The 24,959-nt window shown below is 43.4% G+C and overlaps 2 protein-coding genes across 2 annotated transcripts in view; one reads left to right on the top strand and one right to left on the bottom strand.

Annotated features, from left to right (window-relative positions):
- Nucleotides 1-4,337, top strand: part of PCYT1A (phosphate cytidylyltransferase 1A, choline) — a 46,518-nt gene extending 42,181 nt beyond the window's left edge. Inside the window, exon 9 of the mRNA XM_077767680.1 lies at nt 226-4,337. Within this exon, the coding sequence (XP_077623806.1) occupies nt 226-432 (207 nt within the window). The 3' untranslated portion in view covers nt 433-4,337. The remainder of the gene's footprint in view (nt 1-225) is intronic.
- A 1,191-nt stretch (nt 4,338-5,528) lies between these two features.
- Nucleotides 5,529-24,754, bottom strand: SLC51A (solute carrier family 51 member A). Its single transcript, XM_077767748.1, has 9 exons — nt 24,717-24,754; nt 24,033-24,127; nt 11,365-11,519; nt 10,322-10,395; nt 9,750-9,908; nt 9,059-9,170; nt 8,630-8,776; nt 6,269-6,374; nt 5,529-5,743 (listed from the first exon to the last, which is right to left on the bottom strand). The coding sequence occupies exons 1-9, from the start codon at nt 24,752-24,754 to the stop codon at nt 5,529-5,531; spliced, it is 1,101 nt and encodes a 366-aa protein (XP_077623874.1).
- Between the last annotated feature and the right edge of the window lie 205 nt (nt 24,755-24,959).

Genomic DNA, 24,959 nt, shown 5'->3' with positions numbered 1-24,959 from the left:
TTGGATGACTGTGGATAGCATGTGGGAACCCTTAGATAAGTTGCATAGCATGGACTACTTTACGGAGGAAATTACTTAAAATTATAGCTATGTCCCTCCTATAGTCTAGTCAATCACTTGTGACATTGCACAGGGCACTTGGGATCATTTGAAGCCTCAGATCCTCTGGTGGTGATTTAGTAGGATCCATAGGTTTCTTCTAATTTTACCTTTTGGTCTCCCCAGAAACATATGCTGAAAGAGGGGAAAGGCCGGATGCTGCAGGCCATCAGTCCAAAGCAGAGTCCCAGCAGCAGCCCCACTCGGGAACGCTCCCCCTCCCCGTCTTTCCGATGGCCCTTCTCTGGCAAGACTTCCCCACCTTCCTCCCCAGCAAACCTCTCCAGGCACAAGGCTGCAACCTGTGACATCAGTGAGGACGAAGAAGACTAAGTTTTCATCCCTCCTTTCCTCTCCCCTCCCTCTGTCCCATAACCTTCGGAAGCTCTCTGTTGAATTCCAAATTGTGATTCCCAACACTAAACCTAAAGACAGTTACAAAAGAAAGTTGGGGCAGGAGGACCTAGGATGGGATCAGCCCATCCTCCAAGAGGCATCACCCACTCACACCAAGAAGGAGGCTGAGTACACCGTAGAAGCCTGTTCTGCGTCCATATTCCCTCTCCACAGACTTTGCTTTACTGTTTATGTTCAATATGATCTTGATAGGGAAATTGTCATTTTTATTAATTTTTTAAAAATTAGTCTTTCAAATGTTGTAAGTAGAACCAATTGTTTGCCCTGAGGAGCGGGCAGAAGGAAGTGGTGTATTACCCAGAGGCCTTTTCTTCCTGATACACTATAGTGTTTGCCTTCTATTCTGAGGCAAAGTAGCTTGCCAAGTCCTTCAAGCAATGAGCCATGCTGATGAGTGATTTCATGGGGAGGGGGAAATAGCAGAATTTTGGCATCCTTAAAAAAAAACTGAGTAAGCTCAGTCACAAATCCCCTAAATGTACTGCTGGTACACGTGTCAATGTGGCTGTGAGAAGAAGGAGATCTGAGCCTAACTTTTCTTACTCCCTGAGGAGTTTCGTTTTGGACCCGATGGGGTCCATGGAAGACACTGATGGGGATGGAACCAGACCACATGGCATCATCTGCGGTTTTCCTGCTGTGTTCATCTTCCCAGAAAACTCTGTTGCCCAGTTATTTGGGAGCTCTTGTCAATCTCTTTTCTGCAGTCTACCTTTGAAGGAAGGAATACTTTCAGGTTTATTGTGATTGAGGAGGGGAGTGGGACAATACTCAATCCTATACATGGTCAGTTCAGGTTAATTTTCCCAGCTGGGAGTAATTCCCTGGGCTTGCTACTCCTATTTCAATGCTTATTATCTAGATTTTTGCAAAGGATACTTTGTAAATGTCTGCAGTTTGAACATGATCTGTTAATCCATGTTGCTCAAAGCCATACTGAATATTTGGAGAAATTTGCACAGAATTTAAACACAGAAGCATAAGGAAACACCCTCTTTCTGAAGCCTTATCTTGAACTCTGCCCCTCTTAAGGAAGTTTTTTCTTTTTCTTTCTTTCTTTTTTTTTTCTTTTTCAAAGGAAAGTTCTTGACTGGAACTAGTGCGCCAGGTAGTGTTCCCTTTCCTCTGAGAGTTGCAGCTGGCAGGGACTTCCCTCCCCTACCCCTCTAGCAGGCCACAAAGCATGGCTTCACATTACAGGAGTAGGGTAGGTTCTTTCCCTTTCCCACGAGCGCCTGCTGGTTATGGTCCCACTTCCCCTGTTAGGTTGCCCAGGGGGATTCACTGCTTATATTTCCCATCAGAGATGCTGAAGCTTAACACTTGCAGTTGAGTGTGAGCTCATTTGAAGCCTTTAGCATTCTACAGCTACATGACCTAGCAGACTATCATCTTCACTAGTGTTGTAGCTGGGGTCAGGGGAAAACTCCTTATGTCCAGGCTCCATCCTGTCACTCTTAAATACCCCTTGTAGGGGTGGAATTATGGTGTTTTCAGCTTAGAAAACCACATTTTATCTTTCCTTGCCCCTATGCCAGGGCTGTGAGCATCTCATAGTCTCCTCTCTAAGTACTTTCTGGTAAAACCTGCTCTTCTGCCTGAGGATCAGAGGCTAGAATCACTGCCTGCCTGCACAGCAGGACTACCTTGGTTCCTAAAATTCTGATCACGTAGAGAGGCAGAGTAGGGACAAAAAGAGAGAGAAATCTCTTGTTGTTGTGATGGCCTATGAAAACTGCATTTCTCACTGTTCTCATGCAGTGCTATTTTTGCTATCAAATCTGGTTTACTTGAGCTTCGGCTTGGAGTCCTTCTTTTGAAACAAGGATTCAAGTTATTCTTTTCCTACATTAACCAGCTTCATAGGATCACATATTTTCTGCTTCAGTCTTCCCTCTTTGGGAATTCTGCCTGTTAGTCTCCCTGGTCTAGAAACATGATGAAGTCATTACTGAAGCTCACCTTCGTGTTCCCTCAAAGTACATGTTAGCCAAATGGATTTGACAAGGGAGATGCTCAGAAAGTGGTTTTCCTCCCTGCAGTCAGTTCTCCCAAGTATACTGCCTGGGACCTCTTCCTCCACTCGGTCAATGAGCTCCATTTTGCATTCCCTGCCCTTGGAATATAACCGTTGTGCTGGTAAGACTGTGAGACTACCAGGCCAGCATAGGCACGTGTTCTTGGAAAGCCCTCTCGCCCCTTCTGACAAGCCTTTCCAGTCTCAGTCTCCTAACACCAGTGCATCCTCAAATAATTTTGACTTTAATGGTGTCGTATATTTGCTTCTTTGGGATAACTGTGATCCTAGGTAATGGACGAGGATGGGTGGAGGGAGGAAGCTGTTGGGATGATGCATTATTTGATCATTTGTGCCTAATTAAATGAAGTTAGTGGTTTGCCTACCATGACCATGCCTGTGATCTGTAAATCTGCAAATATTAATTTTAACTGGTAATATTAGTTTCTAATATTAATATTAATTAGCTGTTTCCCTGAATCCCATACACAAAGCCATAGGCCAAATGTAGCAGAGATGGGAGAGCCTTAAAAGCTGGTTGGTTTCAGCGCTCAGTGTGTAAGACTGAAGAATGGAGACAGACACCCAGGAGCTGTGCTGCAGAGGTGCTATTTCAGCAGTTATGTTGAGATGGTTGGGCAAAAAGTTTGCTCTTTTCATACACTAGACTCAGGAGCATCGAGGAATAGAGGTTGAAACTTTCGAGGAGTAGAAAGGGATTGTTCGTACTCCTGCAGCTGTTTCTGATAGCTAGAGCCAAAGACCATTATTTTGCTAAGGCTTAGGTAAGAAGGGTGGGGATATGAGGAGGCTGAAGATCCTAAATAAGAAAAAACATGAAGGAGGTCAAGAGAACTTTTGACTTTTTATGATTGCCAATAACCTAGCACCTGAGTTAGATTCTGCTTATTTTACTTGCGACCACACAGCTGGTCAAGCAGCTTCTGGATATTCCGTCTATAATGGTTCTTCACGGTGGTTTTGTTTCTCTGGATTATATTGATTTGTGGGTAGCTTCTGTTTTTCTGGAGCTGGTTGCCTTTTTGACCCTGTTCCAGATCTCATGTCAAAAATCTTTCCAAATCAATTATATTTTGCTGCTTTTCTTTAATTCCCCCAAAGCCATAGCTTCTTCCTTTTCTGTCAGCACACACTTTCACCAGAAGTTGAACTAATACAGGTAGAAAACTCCCTTAACAATGTTTTTAACTGATGGTATTTTTTTTTTAAGCTTACCAATATAAGTATTTTTAAAGGTTGTATTTTTCAAAGTCATACAATGATTGTTCTTGTTTTCTCTCATAGTATAGATAGTCATGGGATAAAGAGTGGTCCCTAGCTTCTATTTTTCCAAATAAGTAGAACATGTTCTTGGGATTATACTATTAAATGTTAATTTTCTTCAAAAGAACTAAAGATTTTCTGTCTGCCAAAGTTTTATGTTAATACTCAGATTGGGGTAGAGAACAAAAGTGCCAGATTTAACACTGGGATGACTCAGGTTGTGTTCCTTTAGGTTTAAAGAGGGTTTTCCCACCCTTCTTAGGGGGGTGCTGACTGTTTTAAACACAAGAGACTTGATCAGTTGGGTTGTCCTGTATTGAGGATGCTGATAAGAAGAAAGCACGTTGGGAAAAAATGCTGGCCTTGGCATGAATGTTAGCCTCATCCCCAGTGTCAGCAATCCATAGGATGATTTCCTCAATCGGGGTTCAGTATATTGTTTTCCTGTGTGAGTGTTACTAATTTGTTCAGAGTTATTTTGGCCTTTGTCATTTAGCCAAATAAAGGCAAAGTGGTTTTACCTAATGTTCCATTTCCTGTGGTTTTTGACCTGGTATACATGTGTGTAATATGTGTTATATATTTGGGGCTTTTATCTATGCCTTCAGTTCTTTGCCTTTGCATCCTAATTTGTCTCCTCAAAATTGTTCCGTGACCGTATTATTAAGAAAATCCTTTTGCAGCTTTGCGCAGAAGCTATTGTCCCACAAAGGGAGGCTGATCCAGATCTATGGGGTCTAATGTCATCAGTGCCCTAATGACACATCTGTCATTCAGAATCCATCAGCATTACATCTGTTCATCAGAAGCCTGTTTCTTCAAGACTGGGTTTGTACTATTTTGCCTAGTTGAGTGCTTTTTTCTTTTTAGTTGACACATAATGTTACATTAATTTCAGGTGTACAACTTAGTGATTTGACAAGTTTATACAGTATACTGTGTTCACCTCGATATCATTAACTATATATTCCTTATGCTCTGTTTTTAATTCCTGTGACTTCTTCATGCCACAACTGGAGGCCTGTATCTCCCACTCCCCTTTACCCATTTTGCCTAACCTCCCACCCTCTGCCCTCTGACAACCATCAATTTATTGTCTGTATTTATAGTTCCAATTCTGCTTTTCATTTATTTTCTTTTAGATTCCATTTATGAGTGGAATTGTATGGTATTTATCTTTCTCAGTCTTATTTTTTTCACTTAGCATAATACCCTGTAGGTCTATCCATGTTGTCTCAAATCTCATCCTTTTTTATGGCCATGTAATAAGTATATATATGTATATGCACGTGCGCATGCACACAAGTGCACACATCATACTTTCCTTATCCATTCATCTATTGATGGACACTTGCATTGCTTCCATGTCTTGGTTACTGTAAATAATACTGCAATAAACAGAGGTTTGCCTGGTTGAGTTTTACTCCTGTTCTTATATCAGGCAAACTACCATATACTTTCCCCCTTTTCATTGGCTTTAGGAAAACTCAGAGTGACCTTTCAATATACAAGCTTCAGGGGCTAATAGTGTCATCCGCAGAGGCATTGTACCCAGTTATAAACTCTATCCTCTTTGTTTATTGTAAAACCTAAAATACCTTCTCCAGGCAGGATCCAAAATAATTGCATCCTATTCCATAATTCTCCTTCATTCCAATAGTCAAATGTAATCTGCCAACTTGTGCTGATAATGGAATCCATCCCCATTTGGTCAAGGTTGAGGGACAGTGAGGAAATCTTGTGCCCGTTTAATATGTACAGAGTCTCTTTCAATGTCCAAACCATCCACTTCAGACTTTGAAGTCAAATCCAGGTCTGGGGAAGGAAAAGGCTCATATCCAACCTTGTTGTCTTTCCTTCGGTAGTACATGCGTGTCAGCACAGTCATTACAAAAGTCTCCAGTACAAGAAGGTGGCAATTCATCACTGCAGTGTGGAGTGAAATATAATGTAGGTTATGCTAAATTGTAGGGATGGTATCCCACCAGCAGCCCTGGCATATGAGTTCAGCAACACTTTCTCCAGTGTATCCTCAAACCAAGCCTGGAGACATTAAGTTGTCATAAATAACACACCAGATGAACGGTAGAGCCAGAACCAAAACTTCTGCAACCTGAGGCTAGCATTAAACTCCATTTCATTTGTGTGTTTTATCAGCATGACCTTCTGCTTCCAAACCACAGCCAGTTCTCTCCCAGGAGCTAATGATTGAACCCATGGCTTCTTGGGTTGGCCACCAGTGCTGGCCTTAAGCTGTGGGATTATAGCTCTCCTTTGTGTGGTCAGAGAAATCACCGTCTCCTGAAAGCCTCACTAGGACTTCTTGGTGATTCATTTCTGAGTGTTCTGCATAGAAACCAGGATGGCCCAACCTCTGTTCTGAGGTCCTCTCTCCCCTGGCCCTCCCTTCTTGCCCATCCCGGAATGGGAGAGGAGCCCCTATGTGCTCACCTTGAGACCTGACTTTAGAGGAAAAGGGTGGTGAACAAGCAATCTGCCCGCCATTGGCCAGGACTGAGAAGATGGATGGCTGCAGGGCGGTCAGGATGAGGAGCACCTGTGGACCAGAGGGGGAACAAGGGCAGAATGCACCCAGCGTCTGTGGCACTGAGGCCAGCTGGCCCACTGCTGTGCTTGCCCTTCCGCTGTGCACTTGGCTGACCTTTAGATCTGTGCAGCTGTAGAGGGTTGAAACTCACCTGTATAAAATTTTGTGGAGTTTTAATCTTAGGCAAATTACAATCTTGTCTTCTGCCCAATATTTTATGAACATTTGGGACAAGAAACAAGAATGGATTGGGGGTTCGTGTTTATTTCCCTATTTCAGCCATGGATACTAGCAAGCACTCAATGGATGAAAAGGATGGATGGTTAGAGAAGACTATTTCCATCTAGCTCAAATATCTGAGATCCCTGCTCCTAGAATGATGGACAATGAGCCATGAAGGTGCCTTTTGAAAAATCTCTGCTGTGCCTGGGGCTGGGCAGCAGGGGGAATGGGGAATTATTGTTCAGTGAGTACAGAGTTTCTGTGTAGAAGACGAAGAAGTTCTGGAAATGGATGGTGGTAATAATGCTTGCACAACAATGTGAACACATTTAATGCCACATTTAATGGTTAAAATGGCAAATTGTATGTTATGTATATTTTAATACAATAAGAAAAAAAAAACAAGAAAAAGAAAATCTCTGTCCAGATGCTCCAGCAACACCATTTATCTTAGTACTTGCTCTCCAAGTGCACTTTTCTGAACCATCAGGCTCTTCAAGGCAGACTCAGCATGTCCCACAATAGTCATGGGCAGGCTCGACAATCACAGGGCTTTCACCTTGTGGCATGACCCTAAGGGCTTCTGGGGACCCAGATCCTTTCTGCCCTTTCAGTCCCTGACTCCCATTTCTGGCTCTTCTGGCCTCTCCTTCAATTCTACCTATTGTGCACCTAGAAATTCATGTTTCGGAGGCATCTGCTTAGATCAAAGAATTTATGTGAAATCACTCTCTTGACTACAAAGCAGTCACTATGCCTTGGGATTAGGAGAGGGGCCTAGCAAGGAGACAGAAAGAATGGGGAGAGAAGGAAAACAAGATTGGGCTAAAAGTCATTGCATTTAGGGGTGCCTTGGAGGCTCGGTCAGTTAAGTGTTCAACTTTGGCTCAGGTCATGATCTCACAGTTTGTGAGTTTGAGCCCCACGTTGGGCTCTGTGCTGACAGATCAGACCCTGGAGCCTGCTTCAGATTCTGTGTCTCCCTTTCTCTCTGACCCCTCCCCCGCCTGTGCTCTGTCTTTCTCTCAAAAATAAATTTTAAAAAAATTAAAAAATTAAAAGTCCATCGTATTTGGTGGGAGATATCTGGGCTTAGAGGATGAAAGTGTTAAAAGTGAACAAATGTGCTTTGCAGAGAATTTTCAGAAGAGGTGTGAAGGTGAAGAGACACTGTAATGAGAAGGAGGAAGGTGGATTTGGGAGTCAGATCTAAGTTTAAATTTTAGTCCCATACATACGTGCCTTTGAGCAAGCCCAGTAATATCTCTGGGTCTCAGTTTCCTCCTTTGTAAAACAGAGATAATAATGACTCCGAAGATTGTTGTACAAATTCAAATGTAATGTATGAAAGGTACCTAGCATGTGGTGTAGGTAGTTCATAATTATGATAATGCTGAAGCTAGTGGTGGTGGAGAATTACAGAGTTTTAGGAAGTATTGGGTAGAAAAGAAAAGAAAAAAGAAAAACTAGAAGAATTTAAGGTTGGTAATACATCTGTTACGAGTTGAAATGGGTTCCCTAAAATGATATGTTGAAGTCCTAACCCCCAGGACCTCAGAATGTGATCTTATTTGGAAACAGCATCATTGTTCTGGTGTAATTAGGTGTAATTACTTAAGATGAGCTCGTGCTAGAGTCGGGTGGGTCCTTATTCCAATATACTGTTGGCCTTACAGGAAGAGGAAAAGAGACACAAGACACCGAAACATGCCATGTCACAACGGAGGCTAAATCAGGGAAGCAGCTGCAAGCCAGGGATTGCTGGCAAAGCACTGAGTTAGGAGGACTCAAGGAAGAATTCTCCCTTGTAGGTTTCAGAGGGAGCATGGCCTGGCTGACACCTCGATTTTGGACTTCATTTCTGTTGTTTTAAGCCTGGTTTGTGATATTTTGTTAGGGCAGCGCTAGGAAACTCTTACAGCACAGGAAAAACAAAAACTGGGAAGGAGTAGGAATCCTTTTCAGATCTCACAGGACACCTAGGCTTAAGAAGATTCCAGGACCTGCTTTTGGTCTCACCTCCGAATCCAAATTCTAGTTACCTGGAATAGAACAAATTTGCTTCCTATATTCTGCTCGCCCAGGTGCATCTTGGCTTGGCGGAAAATGATGGCCAGGGCCCAGAGAGCCAGCAGGGTGGACACACCGAGGAGAGTGTTGATCCACAGAGCTGTGCTCTCCTCAGAAATCTGGTGGCAGATCAGAAAGTAGTCAGTGAGGAAGGCAAGCCCTTTTCTCCTTTTCCTCCTCTTCCATGATGGGAAAGGTAATAAAATAAAGCCCCAAAGCCTTGGCCTATTCCACTCTCCTCTCCCCACCAGAGCCCAAGCCTCTGCTTTTTCACGGCCACCCTGTTGCCGGGGCTACCCTGTCCATGGAGCCCTGGGTCAGGGGGTGTTGGCTCCAGCTATTCCTTCTAGAGCTCAGAGGAACTGAGTCTTGGACTTTGCTGCCCCTTACTCCTGGCTTACGTCTGCTGGGTCATAGATGCCATCAGGGATGAGAAACAGGCCTGCCAGGCTCAGTGTTATCTTGAGGAAGGCATACTGGAATGGGCCCAGCATCAGCAGCTGAAGCTTCTTCCTGAAGGAAGAAGAGGGTTAGGAATATGAACCCACAAAATGTCCACCTCCAGGAGACCTTCCAGCCCCCTCATTGGGCTCCTGGGCTGAAGCTTGGCTGTCATAACAGACACCAAAATGGCTAAATGGATGGGGACATAGGAAGAGGCCAGAATGTCAAGAGTGTTGGGAACTTTCTTCTTGCCTTCCACTCATCTCCCCACCAGAATGCTGCCTTTTGAGCAAGGACTATCAGAAATTTGACCCCAGCCTCTTTAACCAAAATGGGCAGAAGGGACAAGTAAGTAGCCCAAAGTCCAGTTTTCTCTGTGTGGTGAAGTGTGTAGGCAGCAGTGAGCTTAAGTGATGGAAATTGGAGTTCTCCTTCCTCTGCTCCCCTCACCCCTGGGCGGGTGCCCAATGTGCGGGTGCTGGCTGTGGGATGCCTGCCCTTTCATCACTGGCTTTGTTCCACATAAGATTGATTCTAAGAGGCTTGAAGCAGGGGTGAGGGAGCCAGAGAGACTCTTGGGAGAGTGCAGAAAGAGGCTGTTCCTCAATGCAACAGCAGAACAACGGTGGGCTATTCCTCCCACCTTACCTGGTGAGCATGAGTGGGGGGCAGCAGGGGCAGCAGCAGCAGCAGGGGCCAGTGTGGACCATCATTGGAGTGTCCTTCAGTGTCCTTACTACTGCCTCCTTCCCACCAAAGCCTTCCACCATGACCTGCATCAGCAGGTAAAAGTATACTGCGTAAAACCTGGAGTGGGAGTAGAGGTGGGCTTCACGGAGGGGTAGACGGCCAGCGAAAGGGAAACCCCTTTGCTGCCAAAGACATATAGACTGCAGAGGGTGAAGGAGAGGTGGGGCTCACTGAGGGGGCCCAGTAGGAAGAGGCATTTGGAATGTGTGACCCAGCCAGAGGGTCTGGGGGCTGAGAAAGAGGGGAATTGGGACCTATGGGAACAAAATGGTGACCGAAGATGAACAGAACCAGAAAGTTCAAGAGACCCGAGTTAGCACAAGTTGAAAAGGGCTAGACTCATGATCAATTGATTTGCAGGGATTTATGGAAGGGACAGGGAATAAAAGAAGATGCAGACTCTGGAGCCCTGGGTGAGTAGGGAGAAAATGGTACCCACCTCAGAGCTGGGGGTGGGGCAGGACACTCACGAAGTTATGGCCATTTCCACAAGCATGAGGGAACGAGGGATCCAGAGACCGAAGCAGCAGAACACAGACACAACCTGCTTGGGGACAAGCAAGAAGCTGGTTGGGGCACGAAGGGAAACTTTGTGCTCACCCTCTCAAACTTCTTGTGGCAAAGGCTCAAGGGGCAAAACTGAACACATGAGGCAGCATTACTTAAAAGTGGCCAGCTGGAAAAATAGTCAAATCAGCTAATTTTGTTTAAGCTTCTTTTTTTTTTTTTAAATTCAGTAGTCAGTTCAGTAGTCAGCTCCTTCTATATGTAGGGTTAGAGGCGGCTGGTCACTTAAGTCAAAATGTCATTTTGAAGACTATCTATCTCATCTATATCCCTGGACTAAGAGTTGGTGAGTTCATCCTTAGGAGGAATTGGATCAAGATCCAGCCCTTCCTTTTCAATGCCACATGTGACTAGAGCATCTCTGATGCCTTGAGACGGCCCAGGCAGGTGTCATCTGCTAGAAAAGGGCCTCAAGGGCTCCATTCTCCACCCCAGACACACACATACAGGCCTTACCACAAGGAAACAGAAGTCTATAATCTTACAGCCTGGGAGCAATTCAGAGACCTATATAATGGCTACGAGAGTGGGTTAAGGCCTATAGAGGTGAGTTGTCCTCATGGGAAAAACATTTCTTTCCCTCCTTCCCGTCTGAGGAACCACCGCCTGCCTGTGCAGGAAGGACGCTTGCCTTTAACAGTAATGCTATGCTGGGAAGCAGTGAATGGGGCTGCTGGTGGGCCGAGCAGTTTCTCCAGCTGTCTCTGTGGCTCTAAGAATTCAAACTCTCAGTCCCACTGCCTGCTGACCCAAGCATGGGGTCCTGACTGCAAGTGGAGCTCTCATTACAAGCCCCCCTCTTAAGTGGGTAGAGGCAGGCAACCCTTTGCTGGCCTGAAATGCTGAGTTTAGAGGAATTTCCAGAATGGTTCCTGTCTCTTGTTTAGCTCTCCAGCCCCCCCCACCCCCCACACACACACACAAAGGGCAGCTCCAAGGCCCTCACCGTGGGTGCAGAACTGCTCCAGAGCAAAGTCCTCCTCTTGATGGGGCAACGGGTGTTCTTGTACAGGTAGACAGCGTCCTCCAGGAAGATGGTGACTGAGCCCAGGGCAAGCAAAGTCATAATGACTGTGAGGGCAATTTCTGCAGGGCCCAGGGCTAAAGTAGAAAGAGAAGGCAGACTCTCATGAGCTAAAGACCAGAGATGAGGGGCTGAAGATGTGGGCTTCCTCTCTTGGATCTAAATTGCTTTACCACATCTAGAACTATCTGGTCTCGGCTTCCACTCATGCAGAAGAGTGGTATTTTCTTAGACCTTAGCATGCAGCTAAAAAGTAGTCATTCTTCCGCATGGATGGGAGACTAGACCAGGTAATTCTAGGCATGGTAAGGCTCACCTCAACCAGGATATAGACACCAAACAAGTTTTTACATAATTAGCAAAGAGGCTGAATTTAGGAGGTTAGCAGGGCCTATCCAACTTTAGTACTTCCAGTAAATGGTGTCATGCTAGCAGACATGGAGCAATTAACATTATAATTAAAGCAGAATGTAATGAATGGTGTATACTTTAGAGCTGTTTAAATTTGATTTCAAAAGTTATGTCATGAAACTGGAACATTAGGATGGGAATGGAACAAAAGAGAAATGGATACAAGTAAAGACTCCAAGGACATGTGACTCGTGTTGGCCTCATAATGTCTTTTCTTTTCCTAGGAGAGAGAGAGAGAGACAGCGTGAGCAGGGGAGGGTCAGAGAGAGAGGGAGTCACAGACTGAAACGGGCTCCAGGCTCCGAGCTGGCAGTCAGCACAGAGCCCGACGCGGGGCTCGAACCCACGAACCGCGAGATCATGACCTAAGTGAAAGTCGGACGCTTCACCGACTAAGCCACCCAGGCGCCCCGGCCTCATAGTGTCTTAAATGCAGTCCTGTAGCTCTCTTTAGTGTTTATTACAATCATCTGAGGAGGTGTTAAGAACTAGCCGTCCGGGTCCTACCCTCAGAGATGCTGCCTTAATAGATCTGGGATGGGCCCAGTAATCTGCATTTTCAACAAGCTCACCTGGTAATGGTCAGAGGATAACAAATATTTTGACAAACATGGGTGAAGCTCCTCTGGCCTCACTATTGCTAACAGGAAGAACTTATCAGCACAACACGTGTTTCTGAACATGTAATTCATCAGTTTAGCAATTAGTTTTTTTAAAAAAGGGTTCTGTGGGGGCGCCTGGGTGGCTCAGTCAGTTAGACGTCCAACTTCGGCTCAGGTTATGATCTTACGGTTCATGGGTTTGAGCCACATATGGCTCTGTGCTGACAGCCAGCTTAGAGCCTGGAGCCTGCTTCAGATTCTGTGTCTCTCTCTCCCTCTGACCCTCCATTGCTCATGCTGTCTCTGTCTCTCTCTCAAAAATAAATAAAACATTAAAAGAATTAAAAAAAAAAAGAAAAGAAAAGAAAAAAAAAAGGTTCTGTGTTTGGTGACGAAGCCTCGACCCTCATTTATCTTAGGTCTCTTCCCTAGTTGGCCGACCCTCTTTCCCACCTCCTGTCTCAATGAGAGGAAGAAGGGGGAAAGAAGACTGTCCAGAGCCCAGTGTGTTGTCCTAGCGCACGGGAAGTAGAGTAGGAGGCAGACGTTGGCGAGTCCCCCCTATGTTGTGACGACTGAGGTCAGCTCAGTCAGAGAAATGAAACCAAAGCAGGGAGGAAGGAGGTCACACCACAGCAAAAGCTTGAGCTGTCATCTGGCCACCACAAGGAGCAACCAGGACAAAGATGAATGTGTCAAAAAAATACCACACTGATCCTGGTTGCTCTTATTTTAGGGCACACTTTTTTCTCTCTCTCTCTCTCTCTGTTGCTTTATCCAGAGAAGGCCCTTCACCTCTGACTGCAGTTAGGTAGAATGACCAATCCAGGGGAACTGCATGGGGGAGGTGGCCCTTAGACTCAAGCTCCCAAGCTGGATTTGTAAAGTCAGTAGTAAACTTTTTCTATCACAGGCCACAAGAGACAGGGTTTTGCTATTTTTCTTTCCCCCTACCCAGCCCTTCCTCTACCTGCCTCCACTTAGTCAGGATACTCAGTGACTCAACTACTTGCTTGACTTTGTTGTTACTGTTTAGCTCTGCTACCTCTTTCTCAGTTCTCTTTCCAAATACTGTTCCAGAAGTCCCCACAAGGTTTGGACATTTAAAAAAAACTGGTTGCAGTCCTTTACTAAAAAGACTTTACCTTCTCCTCTTCAAAATTTTAAAAATACAAACCTCAGAAGATTTTTAAATATAATTTTACCCTTTACAACAAAATGCGTATTTCAAACACTCATGGAGATACCCGTAAAGTCTGCCATATATCATGATAATTCTAGATAGATGTCTTTAAAAATCAAACAGGGAAAACTGAGAGAAAAAAAAGAGAGTTGTATTTTCATGAAGATCTTGGAGAGGGAAGACCTTCCTAAGCTTAGAGGTAATCTAAGAAATCACAAAGAAAACAATGGCCAAATTTAATATAAAGTGTTTAAACTTCTTTCTGAATGCTTAAAAGAAATAGATAGCAAGCAGACGGAGGGAAGAAGTTTTTTAATAAATGTGCACTCAAGTTTAAGATCTTTATTAGATATAGAGAATTGATAACAGAAAAGGACACTTGCAAATAAATGGAAAAACATATTAACACAGGTCAGGACATGTGGGAAAACAGTCAATCTGCTTAGTTGTCAGATAAGAGCAAAATAACTGTGATATATTAATTTTGTTCCATTAAAAGATAATGTTTATAATATAATGACTAATATCCCTAAGTTATAAACAACTTAAGTGCCCAACAATATTGGAATTATTAAATAAAGTACCCAATTGAATATTAATTATCGAAGTATGAAAAATTTGTGCAATTAAAAATCTTTGTGAAGAATATGTAATAATTCTTATGAAGAATAATAACTTATTAACACTAAAAAAACCAAAAAATGCATTAACAGACTCCCATATGTATGATCATCTGATTTATGACAAAATTTCCACTACAATTCATGGGGAAAAGGGTTGTCTTTTTTTGAGAAAGAGTTCTGGGTTAACTGGATGTCCTTTGGGAGATAAAAAAGAACATTGGCCCCTCCCTCATATCATACAAAAACACCTAAATGTGAAAGCTAAAACAATGAAGTTTTTATTTTTTTAATTTTTAATGTTTATTTATTATTTAGAGACAGAGACAGAGCATGAGCATGGGAGGGTCAGAGAGAGGGGGAATCACAGAATTTGAAGCAGGCTCCAGGCTCTGAGCTGTCAGCACAGAGTCTGACGTGGGACTCGGACTCACAAACCATGAGATCATGACCTGAGCTGAAGTCAGGCGCTTAACCTACTGAGCCACCCAGGCGCCCCAAAACAGTAAAGTTTATAGAGGAAAACAGAAACATATATCTTCATGACTTTGAGATAGGCAAAGATCTTTTAGAATAGACCATACTAAAAGATACTACATCTATTAGAATCGACACAAGAGCACCACCCATAAATTTAAAAAATCAATCAATTGGATTTTCTTAAAATTAAAATTTTTCCTTTGTCAAAAGAAATCATTAAGAGAATGAAAAGACAACTCAGACTGAGGGAAGACATTTGCAATACAGATCTCCAACACAAGACATGTATCTATAATCTATAAAGAATTTCTATCAGTAGGAAAAAGACAGCACAATGTTTTTAAATGACAAAAAAAAAAAAAAAGTAACCTAAACAGTTACTTCACAAAAGAAAGTACCTCAACGTTTGAGAAGCATAAAGGCACTAAGCATCAACAGTCATCAGGGTAACACAAATGCGAGAGGCCATTACATTCTTACCAATGGGGCTAAAATGAAAAGGATTCTTGATTTCAAGTGCTGATGACAATAAGGAAAAAATGGAACTCTCATATATTTCGGTTGGGGCAGCACGGTGACTTTGGAAAGCAGTTTGGTAGTACGTATTGAAGCTAAACATACATCTACCCTATGGCACAGGAATTCCGCTTCTGGATACCTATTCAATAGAAATGAGGGCTTATAATCACCAAGAGAATCCTCAGAGCAGCATTATTCCAAACTGGAAATAGCTCATATTGATTCAATAAGAATACAGATAAATACAGTTGATTCTTGAACAATGCACAGTTGAAAATCTGCATATAGTTTTTCTCTCCCCCAAAACTTAACTGCTAATAGCCTACTGTTGACAGAAGCTTTACTGATAATGTAGTTGATGAACACATATTGTGTATGTTATGTGTATTATATTTTGTATTCTTATAATAAAGTAAGCTAGAGAAAAGAAAATGTTACTAAGAAAATCATAACGAAGAAAAAATATATATACACTACTGTACATATATTTATTGAAAAAAATCCTCATAGGGGCACCTGGGTGGCTCAGTTGGTTAAGTGTCTGACTCTTGGTTTCGGCTCAGGTCATGATCTCATGGTTTGTAAGTTTGAGCCCCGCATCGGGCTCTGCACTTACAACGTGGGGCCTGCTTAGGATTCTCTCTCTTTCCTTCCGTCTCTACCCCTCCCCTCTCTTTCTCTCAAAGAAGAAGAAGAAGAAGAAGAAGAAGAAGAAGAAGAAGAAGAAGAAGAAGAAGAAAGAAAAAAGGAAAAAAAAATCCTCATATAAGTGGACTCATGCGGTCCAAACCCAAGTTGTTCAAAGGTCAACCATAAATCGTGATACATTCCCACAATAGAATATCACACAGCAATAAAAAAGAATAAATTACTGATACAGACAACAGAATGGATCAATCTTAAAAACGTAATGATGAGTGAAGGAAGCCAGACACATGAGTACGTACTGTTTGATAAGCTATCTGTTTATATAAATTGGTGAATCGGGAAAAATGATGTATAGAGGAGGTAGAGGTTAGAATAGTGGTCTCAGGGGGGCGCCCCGGTGGCTTAGTCGGTTAAGTGTCCAGCTTCAGCTCAGGTCATGATCTTGAGTTCATGAGTTCTAGCCCTGCATCAGGCTCAGAGCTGACAGCTCAGGGCCTGGAGTCTGCTTGGGATTCTGTGTCTCCCTCTCTCTCTGCCCCTCCCTGACTAGTGCTCTGTCTTTGTCTCTCAAAGATAAATAAAAACATTTAAAAAAAGAAAAAAGGATAGTGGTCTCAGGAGGCATATTAACTAAGGAGGGAGTACAGAGAGACCCGACTGGATGCTGGAAAAGTTCCATTTCTTGATTGAGATGCTGGTTTCATAGATGTACTCATGAGTAAAAATGAATCACATCATATACTTGATATCATTATTCTTTACTGTATGTAATTTATACCTAAAAAAACTTATGTCAGCAAGGAAGTTTGCAAAATTAGCCCAGTAAAATTATAATCATGTTTGGGGAGAGAAGAGTTGAAGCAAAGAGTGGAGCACTAATGTCTTTATCTCACAAAATGGAAAATCAAGAAATACTGCCCATGTGGGTGATCAGAAGGTAACTATCAGAAGAACCTTTAGCTAAAAAAGGAGGAAGAGGGGCGCCTGGGTGGCTCAGTCTGTTAAGCATCCGACTTCAATTCAGGTCATGATCTCACAGTCTGTGGGTTTGAGCCCCGTGTCAGGCTCTGTGCTGACAGCTCAGAGCCTGGAGCCTGCTTCGGATTCTGTGTCTCCCTCTCTCTCTGCCCCTCTCCCACTCACTCTCTGTCTCTGTCTCTCAAAATAAAATAAAGAAAAAATAAATAAATAAAATAAAAATAAAAAAGGAGGAAGAATAGAAATGAGAATGGATAGAGCAGAGTCAATTTGCATTCGTAGCTCCTTTGTATTATTTGAAATTTTAACCGTGTTCACATATTACTTTGATAAAATAAAAACATTAAAAAATAATTTCATAGAAAAATGCCTAGAAATATTAAAAGAAAATATTAAAAATGCCATCTTTGGGTGATAAGAATGGGTGGTTTTGGCCTTCTTCTCTATCTTTTTCAATTATTCTATAACAAAGCTGTATTTTATAACAAAACCATGTTTTTTCAAAAGGGCACATTTTGTCAAATATAAAATAATGTGAAAAATTCATATGATGTCATGCTTATAAAAACAGGACATCAAATTAGAGGTACAGTATGATTTCAACTAATGCTAAATGAAAACATAGAAAAAGGAATTAACACCAGCAAACACTAGAGTGCCTGGGATGGCTCAGTTGGTTAAGCATCTGACTTTCGCTCAGGTCACGATCTCACGGTCCCGCGTGGGGCTCTGTGTTGACAGCTCGGATCTGCTTCAGATTCTGTGTCTCCCTCTGTCTCTGCTCCTGCTTGCTTGTGTTCTGTCTCTGTCTCTCTCTTTCTCTCTCAAAAATAAATAAAACATTAAAAAAATAAAAAAAGTAAGGAACTAGCACCAAGGTATTTGCAGTGTCTGTCTCTGAGTGGCAGGAGTACAGATGGCTCTTCCTCTTTCTACTTTGCTGGATTTTCAAGATTTACTGAGTCTGAATTATTTTCTACAATGGAAATATTTAGTTAAAAAAATGCACAAAAGATAAAATCCAGATAGGCAGAAACCAAAATTAACTCAGTAGATTTCTAAAAACCCATGTCTGTTGTTGGAAGGCTGAGTCACTGCTGGAGGACTAGGCCTGACTTCCCCACCCAACCTTGACCTTGTCTTCAGCAGCTCAGAGAAAGTTCTTTCAAAAGCCATTCAAGGTCAAAGCCCTTCCCAGTCTTCACTATCTTTTTTTTTTTTGAACATTTATTTATTTTTGAGAGAGAGACAGACAGAGCATGAACGAGGGAGACAGAGAGAGGGAGACACAGAATCCAAAGCAGGCCCCAGGCTCCGAGCTGTCAGCACTGAACGCCATGAGGGGCTCAAACTCACGAACCTCGAGACCTGAGCAAAAGTCGGATGCTTAATGGACTGAGCCACCCAGGTGCATCCCCCCCACTTCTTAAACCTTTTCCCAGTCTTCACTGTCTTGACTAGTCCCTCCTCCTTGAAAGTCTGCCTCCCCTGTGACTCCCAGAAACACAGTCCTCCTCCTGACCTCTGTCCCTAGGTCCTGGGCACTGATCCCTCATCCTCTCCCACACCCTGTGTTTCTCCTATCTCAAGCACCATCTAATCTCTTCTCTGTTTATTGAGTTCAGGATTTCCCTACCACTCCTTCAGCCTCCCAAATACGATGTAAGCTGTGCCCACCTCCAGAAGTTGGTAGCACTTGGTTTCTGCTTTCTCCCTGAGTCCCTGTGGCTTCTCCTCACTGAGCTCTCTGCTCAAATGCCCCTTCTCAGTCATCCTTCCCTGAGGTGACATTGCCCCCATCTGCTTCCCACAGTGAAGTTATTTACATATTTATTTACTTGCCTATTTTCTGTTACCTTCTCCTTTGCCCCCACACCCCCCAATTGTGTAAACTCCAAAAAGGCAGGGACTTTGTCAAGCTTGTTTGTTCTCTGTTCCATCTCTAAGTGCCTGGGACAGCGACTGTGGCTATTTGTTGAATAAAAGAAATAACCCCATGAGAATTCCTATTGTCATCCCCATTTTATAGGCTTTTCCAGGAAACTAGGCCTAGAGAGTTGAGCACCTTGGCCATGGTCACACAGCCTGGAAGTTAGGGGGCTGGGATTTAAACGGGGTTGGGGGGTTGTTCCGTTCTGGCTAAGCCCATCTTACCATTTCCCACATTGACTCTTGGTGTGTGTTCACATGATTATGGGAGGGAATGTGGAGTGCTATAAACAATCATACGCAACCCTAAAAAGTTGTCTAAGTTTATGAGGGTGGGGTAGGGGCATATTCTGACTGTTCAGTACCCAAATGCTTTTGGAGTCTCTTCTAACTGCTGGCTTTGGCACCCTGTATATTTTCTCATACTTGTGCTATCTACAGGCTCTTGTATCTACTGCCACAGCACAAAAAGCTAAGAAAGAGGGCTCCTGCTCTCCATGCAATTCACGGATCTTCTTTAAAGATTGTCTCGTATCTTATTTTTCCGCATGTTAACAGATATTATGGGACAAAAGTGTTCTATGGCCAAAGGATTTTTAAATAAAATGAAACCTGTTTCTTCCCATGCTCAAGTTTTTAATCTGATTTACACTGTTAATTTCCTACTGGAGATTTAGAATCCAGATTTTACAAAACTTATTTTTGTAGATTCTGTGTTCATGAAGCACTACTTGAGATTAATACTCAAGGGAACACACTTTGGGAAATGCTTGTCTAACTGAGCTTTTTGAATACAATTATACCTTTAGCAACTAGCAAATGTCCCACTGTCTCTGAAATAGTGAAGATTATTTTTTGTAAATAATGAAAACAATACAAGGGCATTAAAATTTTGAAAGAGTATCACCCATAATTTCAGCTAGTTCCTAACCAAAAGTCATTTTCATTGTTGCATTTTGTTTTCATAGAGGTTAAGAACACCGTGTCTGGAGTCAGAGTTCAGAGAAAAATTCCACTTACTACTTGCTCTTGACCTTGGACAGATTACTCATTCTCTCACTAGCTTCAGCACAGCACCTGGCACGTAGTATTTGTTCAATAAAAAGTAGCTTTAAAAAACACCCTGGTTAAAGTGCATACATATTATATTACTACAAGAGTATAATTTTATAGTATAATAAAATTTTATACTTTTAAAATGAACATCTCATCACAGCCTTTTAAAAATGATTTTTTGTAAATTAAAATAATTTATAAATTAAAATAATGTATTAAATTACTTAAATTCCAAAAATAAAGAGAATAGAGCAAACATGAATATACCCATAACCCTTTTTAAAGAATGTTACAATATTGCCAATTTTGCCTCAAAGGTTATTTTTAGAAAAATAAACCATTACAGTTGTATTTGAAGGCCCCTGTAGTCACCTCCTAGATCATTTTCCCTTCCACACCTCACCTCCTAGAGCTAACTACTGTTCTGAAGTTGGTGTATATGTTTTCATTTATGTTTTAATTTTTCATAGCATAAGTACATACTTAACATACTATATTGCTTTGCATTTAAAAAAAACCTGCATAGGGGTGCCTGGGTGCTTCAGTTGGTTAAGCTTCCCACTCTTGATCTCAGCTCAGGTCTTGATCTCAGGGTTGTGAGTTCAAGCCCTGTGTTGGGCTCTGCGCTGAGTGTGAAGCCCACTTATTAAATAAATAAATAAATAAATAAATAAATAAATAAATAATCTATATAAATGATATCATCCTGCAAAATGCTTTTTCCACCCAACAATTGTTTTCATCATATTATTTTCATTATGATAAACAAATGCTTCTATACATACTCTTGGAAATGTCTCCTTAGCACATATAGGAGAGTACTTTTATTTATTTATTTATTTTTTATTTTTAGAGAGTGAGAGAGAGTGTGAGCTGGGGAGAGGGCTAAAGAGAGATGGAGAGCATTCCAAGTAGGTTCTATACTCAATGCGGAGCCCGACACAGGGCTTGATCCCCAAGACCTTGGGATCTTGACTTGAGCTGAAATCAAGACTCGGATGCTCAACTGACTGAGCCACGCAGGCACCCCTAGGAGAGTTCCTTTATGCGTACACCTAAAATCCGAATTTCTGGACTGGAGGAGATGAGCGTCTTCAATGCTGTAGAGAGCTAATCAGTCTCCACAGTGGTTATCCCCATTATACTCCCACCAGTGGCCCACAAGTGCTCACTGTCACCTCAAATTCATTGTAGTGAAATGACATGCCATTGTGTAATTCATGGCTTCTTAAATCCTAACAAAATAGAATATCTTTTTGTTTACTTACTGGTCAGTAGGGTTTCTTCTGCTGTGACCTGTCTGTTCACATATTTCATACAACTTTTATTGGGAACTTTTTCTTATTCTGACTACTTATCCCTTGTTAGTTAGGCTTGAAAACATCTTCTCCCAATTTATGGTTTGGCTTTTAGCATCATTTATAGTGTTTTTAGGTGTATAGAAGTTTGTTCGTTTATACAGCCAATCTCCATGATCACTTGTGCTTTTTTGTGTTTTATTTAAGAAATTATTCTCTACTCCCAATCATAAAGATACCTTTCTGTATTTTCTTTTGTAAAAAAGTTTGCATTTTACATTTAGGTATTTAAGCTGTCTGGATTGAAGCTACATTGGACCTATATTGCCATAGGGACAAATACATTGTCCAGGTCACTTCTTGAAGAACCCATTCTGCCCACTGAGGTGTGTAGCATCCTTTCATAGAGCACATTCCCCACTGGGCTCTATTTCCCAGCATTCTGTTCTGTTCTCTTTTCCACTTGTTAGCACCTTGCACTTACTGCCTCATTGCTTAGTCTTAAGGACTGGAAGGGCAGGTACCCTCTTGCACTTTTTCAAAATTGTCTTGGCCCTTCCCTCTTTCACATGAATGTTTGGATCATCCCATTAAAAAAAATGCTATAGGGATTGTAATTGCAATCATATCACAGTCATTTCAAAAACAGATTATTGGGGGCACCTGAGCAGTTCAGTCGGTTAAACATCAAACTTCATCTCAGGTCATGATCTCACAGTTTATGAGTTCCTACCCCCCATCAGGCTCTGTGCTGATGGCTCAGGGCCCGGAGACTGCTTCAGATTCCCTGTTTCCCCGTCCCCTATCCCCAACCCCTTCCCTGCTTGTGTTCTCTCTCTCTCTCAAAAATAAATAAGTAAACATTAAAAAAACCCAGATTATTGAAAGGTTCCATAGTTCTTCCAAAATAGCTCTTTCTTAAGTGGCATCTAATTTAAGGAGCAATGGTTTGCGAACAGAGGAGGAAGGGTTCCTGCCACATCCTCAGTGGGTGCCTCTTCCCGGCTTCCTGATTCTCAGTGTCATGTCGTCACCCTGCCCGGCTCCCCAGGGTGGTCGTGACAGTCTTTTTTTCCTTCGCTCACCTTGTCTTGGTATTGACCAGACCAGCTGCTCTTTCTTTGGATAACTTTTGTCTTCCAACCTTCCTTTCCTTTCCCTGGACACTGTTCTGGCTCAGGCTCTTCTTCCTCATGCTGGGCTAGGGCAATAACCTCCAATTTATACCCCTGCTTCTCAAGGCTCTTCTTCCCTAAGTCCATTCTGATTACTGATTAATTATCTTGCAGCTCTCTCTAGCCCCTCCCAGTCTAGAGCCCTCACCAGCTCCTTCTCTCCACAGGATAAAGTACAAGTTTTCTGCCTGCCGGCTCATCAGGCCCCACCTCACCTGCCCAGCTCTCTCAATGGTCCCCTGCCTCCTCACCAGCGACCTGGAATCCTGCCAGATCAGGGGGGAACTTGTCTGCTCGTTCTGTGTCCACCCCCACCTCTGCAGCGCCCACTGCCTGCCTCCACTCTCCAGTTTGCTTGCCCATTCCTACATTTCCTCCAAATCCCCCAACAAGGCAGCTCACAAGACTACAGGACCCAGAATGGTCTCCCTGCTTTGAGAGAAGAGAGCACCATCCCTGGTGCTCCTATTCGCATGTTCTGCAGCAACGCCATGTGAGATGGACTTTTACTGTGTGAAATTTTTACTGTCTCAGTCTCAGCACGATTGACACTTTGGCCAAGAGAACTCCTTGTTGTGTGTGGGGGGGAGGGGGGCTTTCCTTTGTATTCAGGGCAGCATCCTTGGCCTCTCCTCACTAGACACCTATAGCACCCTCTAGTTGTGGCAACTGAACTGTCTCTAGACATTGCCAGAAGTTCCCTGGGGGAGAGAATTGCCTCTCGTTTGACAACTGCTAATCTACAAGGGAACACTTGTACCATGAGCTGCACTCTGACAAGAGGTTCCTGGAGCTGGATGCGTCAGCCACCTACTGGCACAAACCCCACGGCAGCTGCAAAGCCTCTCTGGACACCCTGGCAGTTGTCATTTGCTCTGAAACAAGGCTGAGATTGTCCAAGCACCTGTCCTGTCTGCCTTCTAATCCACACTGACCACATCCTGTTGTTCAGAAAGTCTATGCACTGAGGTGACGACATCAAGAAGGAGACTGGAAAAAAACCAGTAAGGATTCCATAGAGACACAGACTCCTATTCTTGAAAGTCTAAGAGGTGGTTAATCGTGCAGTAGGAAGACAAAACAAAATATGGACAGGAGACACGTTTGCTATAATGATGCTGAAGTCATTGGTTGTCATATTTTAGGTGGCCAGGGAATAAATGGACTCTTATTTTCTGCTTTTCATGCTCAAAAGCAATTCAGTATAAGATCTAGTTGGCCAACACTGTCAGAATAGTTTTACAGGTTCCCCTAAGTGTTAAGAACATTATTCATAATAACCAACCCTCTAGAATGATGTAGACCTTTTCCCAAAGAGGGTATTATGGAGGCCCCTGGGGGATTCGTTGGGGTTTGCATCATTTGGGCACCATCTTGATTCCCTGGATGGCTCTGAGATTTGAAAAATGCTCCAAGCCAGTGTCCCCAACTTGAAAGAGCTTTGAGGATGGGGTTTGCAGGAGGCCCAACATACAGTTGTGTCTCTCTGGCTAGGTGGTCATGCCCTTTTTTTGGCCTATTGGCTCCTTGAGGAGCTGCTCTTCCCCAAGGCCTTTGCCATGATATGTAGATACTCTCCAGGCTAGCCAGCTCAGGACCACCTCTCTTCAACCTCACTCAGCCGTCCTGGCTTTCTGCTGGGGTGCTCATGTCCTCCTTTCAGTCCCCCCTGGGGAAGGGCCTTGACTCACCTCTCAGAAGCTGGGCTGCAGTGGGAGCGACAGAGAAGCAGGCAGAGGGGATGCTGAAATTCATTTTCAGTACCTCCAGAAGATCTGCTGTGTACCTGAAGAGACACCAACCAACATTCGGAATAGGGGGACTTGGGAGGGAAGCAGAAGGAACACCAATTATTTGACACACCCTCAAACACTCCTGAGTTCAGGTGGCTTGTACATTATCCCTCAGAGCCCTGATTCTTAGAGGAAATGGCAAATTGGTCCAGGCTAGTGTGTAAGGCAAGTGCTGTGTAGGCCTGGCACAGGACTGGCTTAGGAGCCCAAAGGCCTCACAATGCACTCTCTCCACTTCCACTGGGGCATGTGGTCCAGTGGCTGACAATAGAGAAAGAGCAGAGCCTCAGAGAAAGAGTGGACCCTTAGCACCAGGGATGGGTCCACAGCTGGATGGGGCTCTGTGCATCCTTTTCACAGCCCCTACCTCTGAGACTTTTCTCTTCCTAGTTGAGGGACAAAGCCAAGGCTCTGAAAGGTCACACACAGGACCTTGGGGACAGCCAAACCATTATGAGTCTGTCTCATTCTATGTCCTGGGAGCCAAAGAACCTAGGAGGGAGGTAGGGATAGGCCAGTGACATACTGGTTGCCACTGCTTAGCAACTGGCTCCCGGCTCTGGGCCTGCTGCCCTCACTCACCTGGGGTCAAGCTTTATCTGAGTCCTGTCTGGTTCCATCGTCTTCTCTCCCTCTCTGGCTTTCCCAGCAGGCACTGAGGGGCAAGGAGGGGCAGGCAGGTGGGGGCCCTGAGGGAGGCGGCTCCCGCTGGTTCTGCTGCCTGCTGGACTCTCTCAGAGGACCTGGGCCACGTGTAGGTGGAGTGGCAGGATCTTCTCCCCTGGTCCTCTTTTCGCAGGCTTTCCGTGCCTGTAGGTCCCTAGA

Source organism: Crocuta crocuta, unplaced genomic scaffold, assembly GCF_008692635.1.
Source record: "Crocuta crocuta isolate KB4526 unplaced genomic scaffold, BGI_CrCroc_1.0 scaffold45, whole genome shotgun sequence".
Classification (NCBI taxonomy): Eukaryota; Metazoa; Chordata; class Mammalia; order Carnivora; family Hyaenidae; genus Crocuta; species Crocuta crocuta.
Note: the sequence above shows the minus strand (reverse complement) of the source record. Positions and strands in the feature narration are given on the sequence as shown.

Bases quoted from the DNA above. Each gene is read 5' to 3' on its own strand.
- SLC51A (XM_077767748.1), bottom strand. From the start codon at position 24,754: ATGGAACCAGACAGGACTCAGATAAAGCTTGACCCCAG. The intron at 11,520-24,032 runs GTGAGTCAAGGC...TTTCTACTTTAG, and splicing joins TGCAGCCCAGCTTCTGAGAG to CCCTGGGCCCTGCAGAAATT. The intron at 8,777-9,058 runs GTAAGCCAGGAG...ATCTGCCACCAG, and splicing joins GCATCTATGACCCAGCAGAC to ATTTCTGAGGAGAGCACAGC.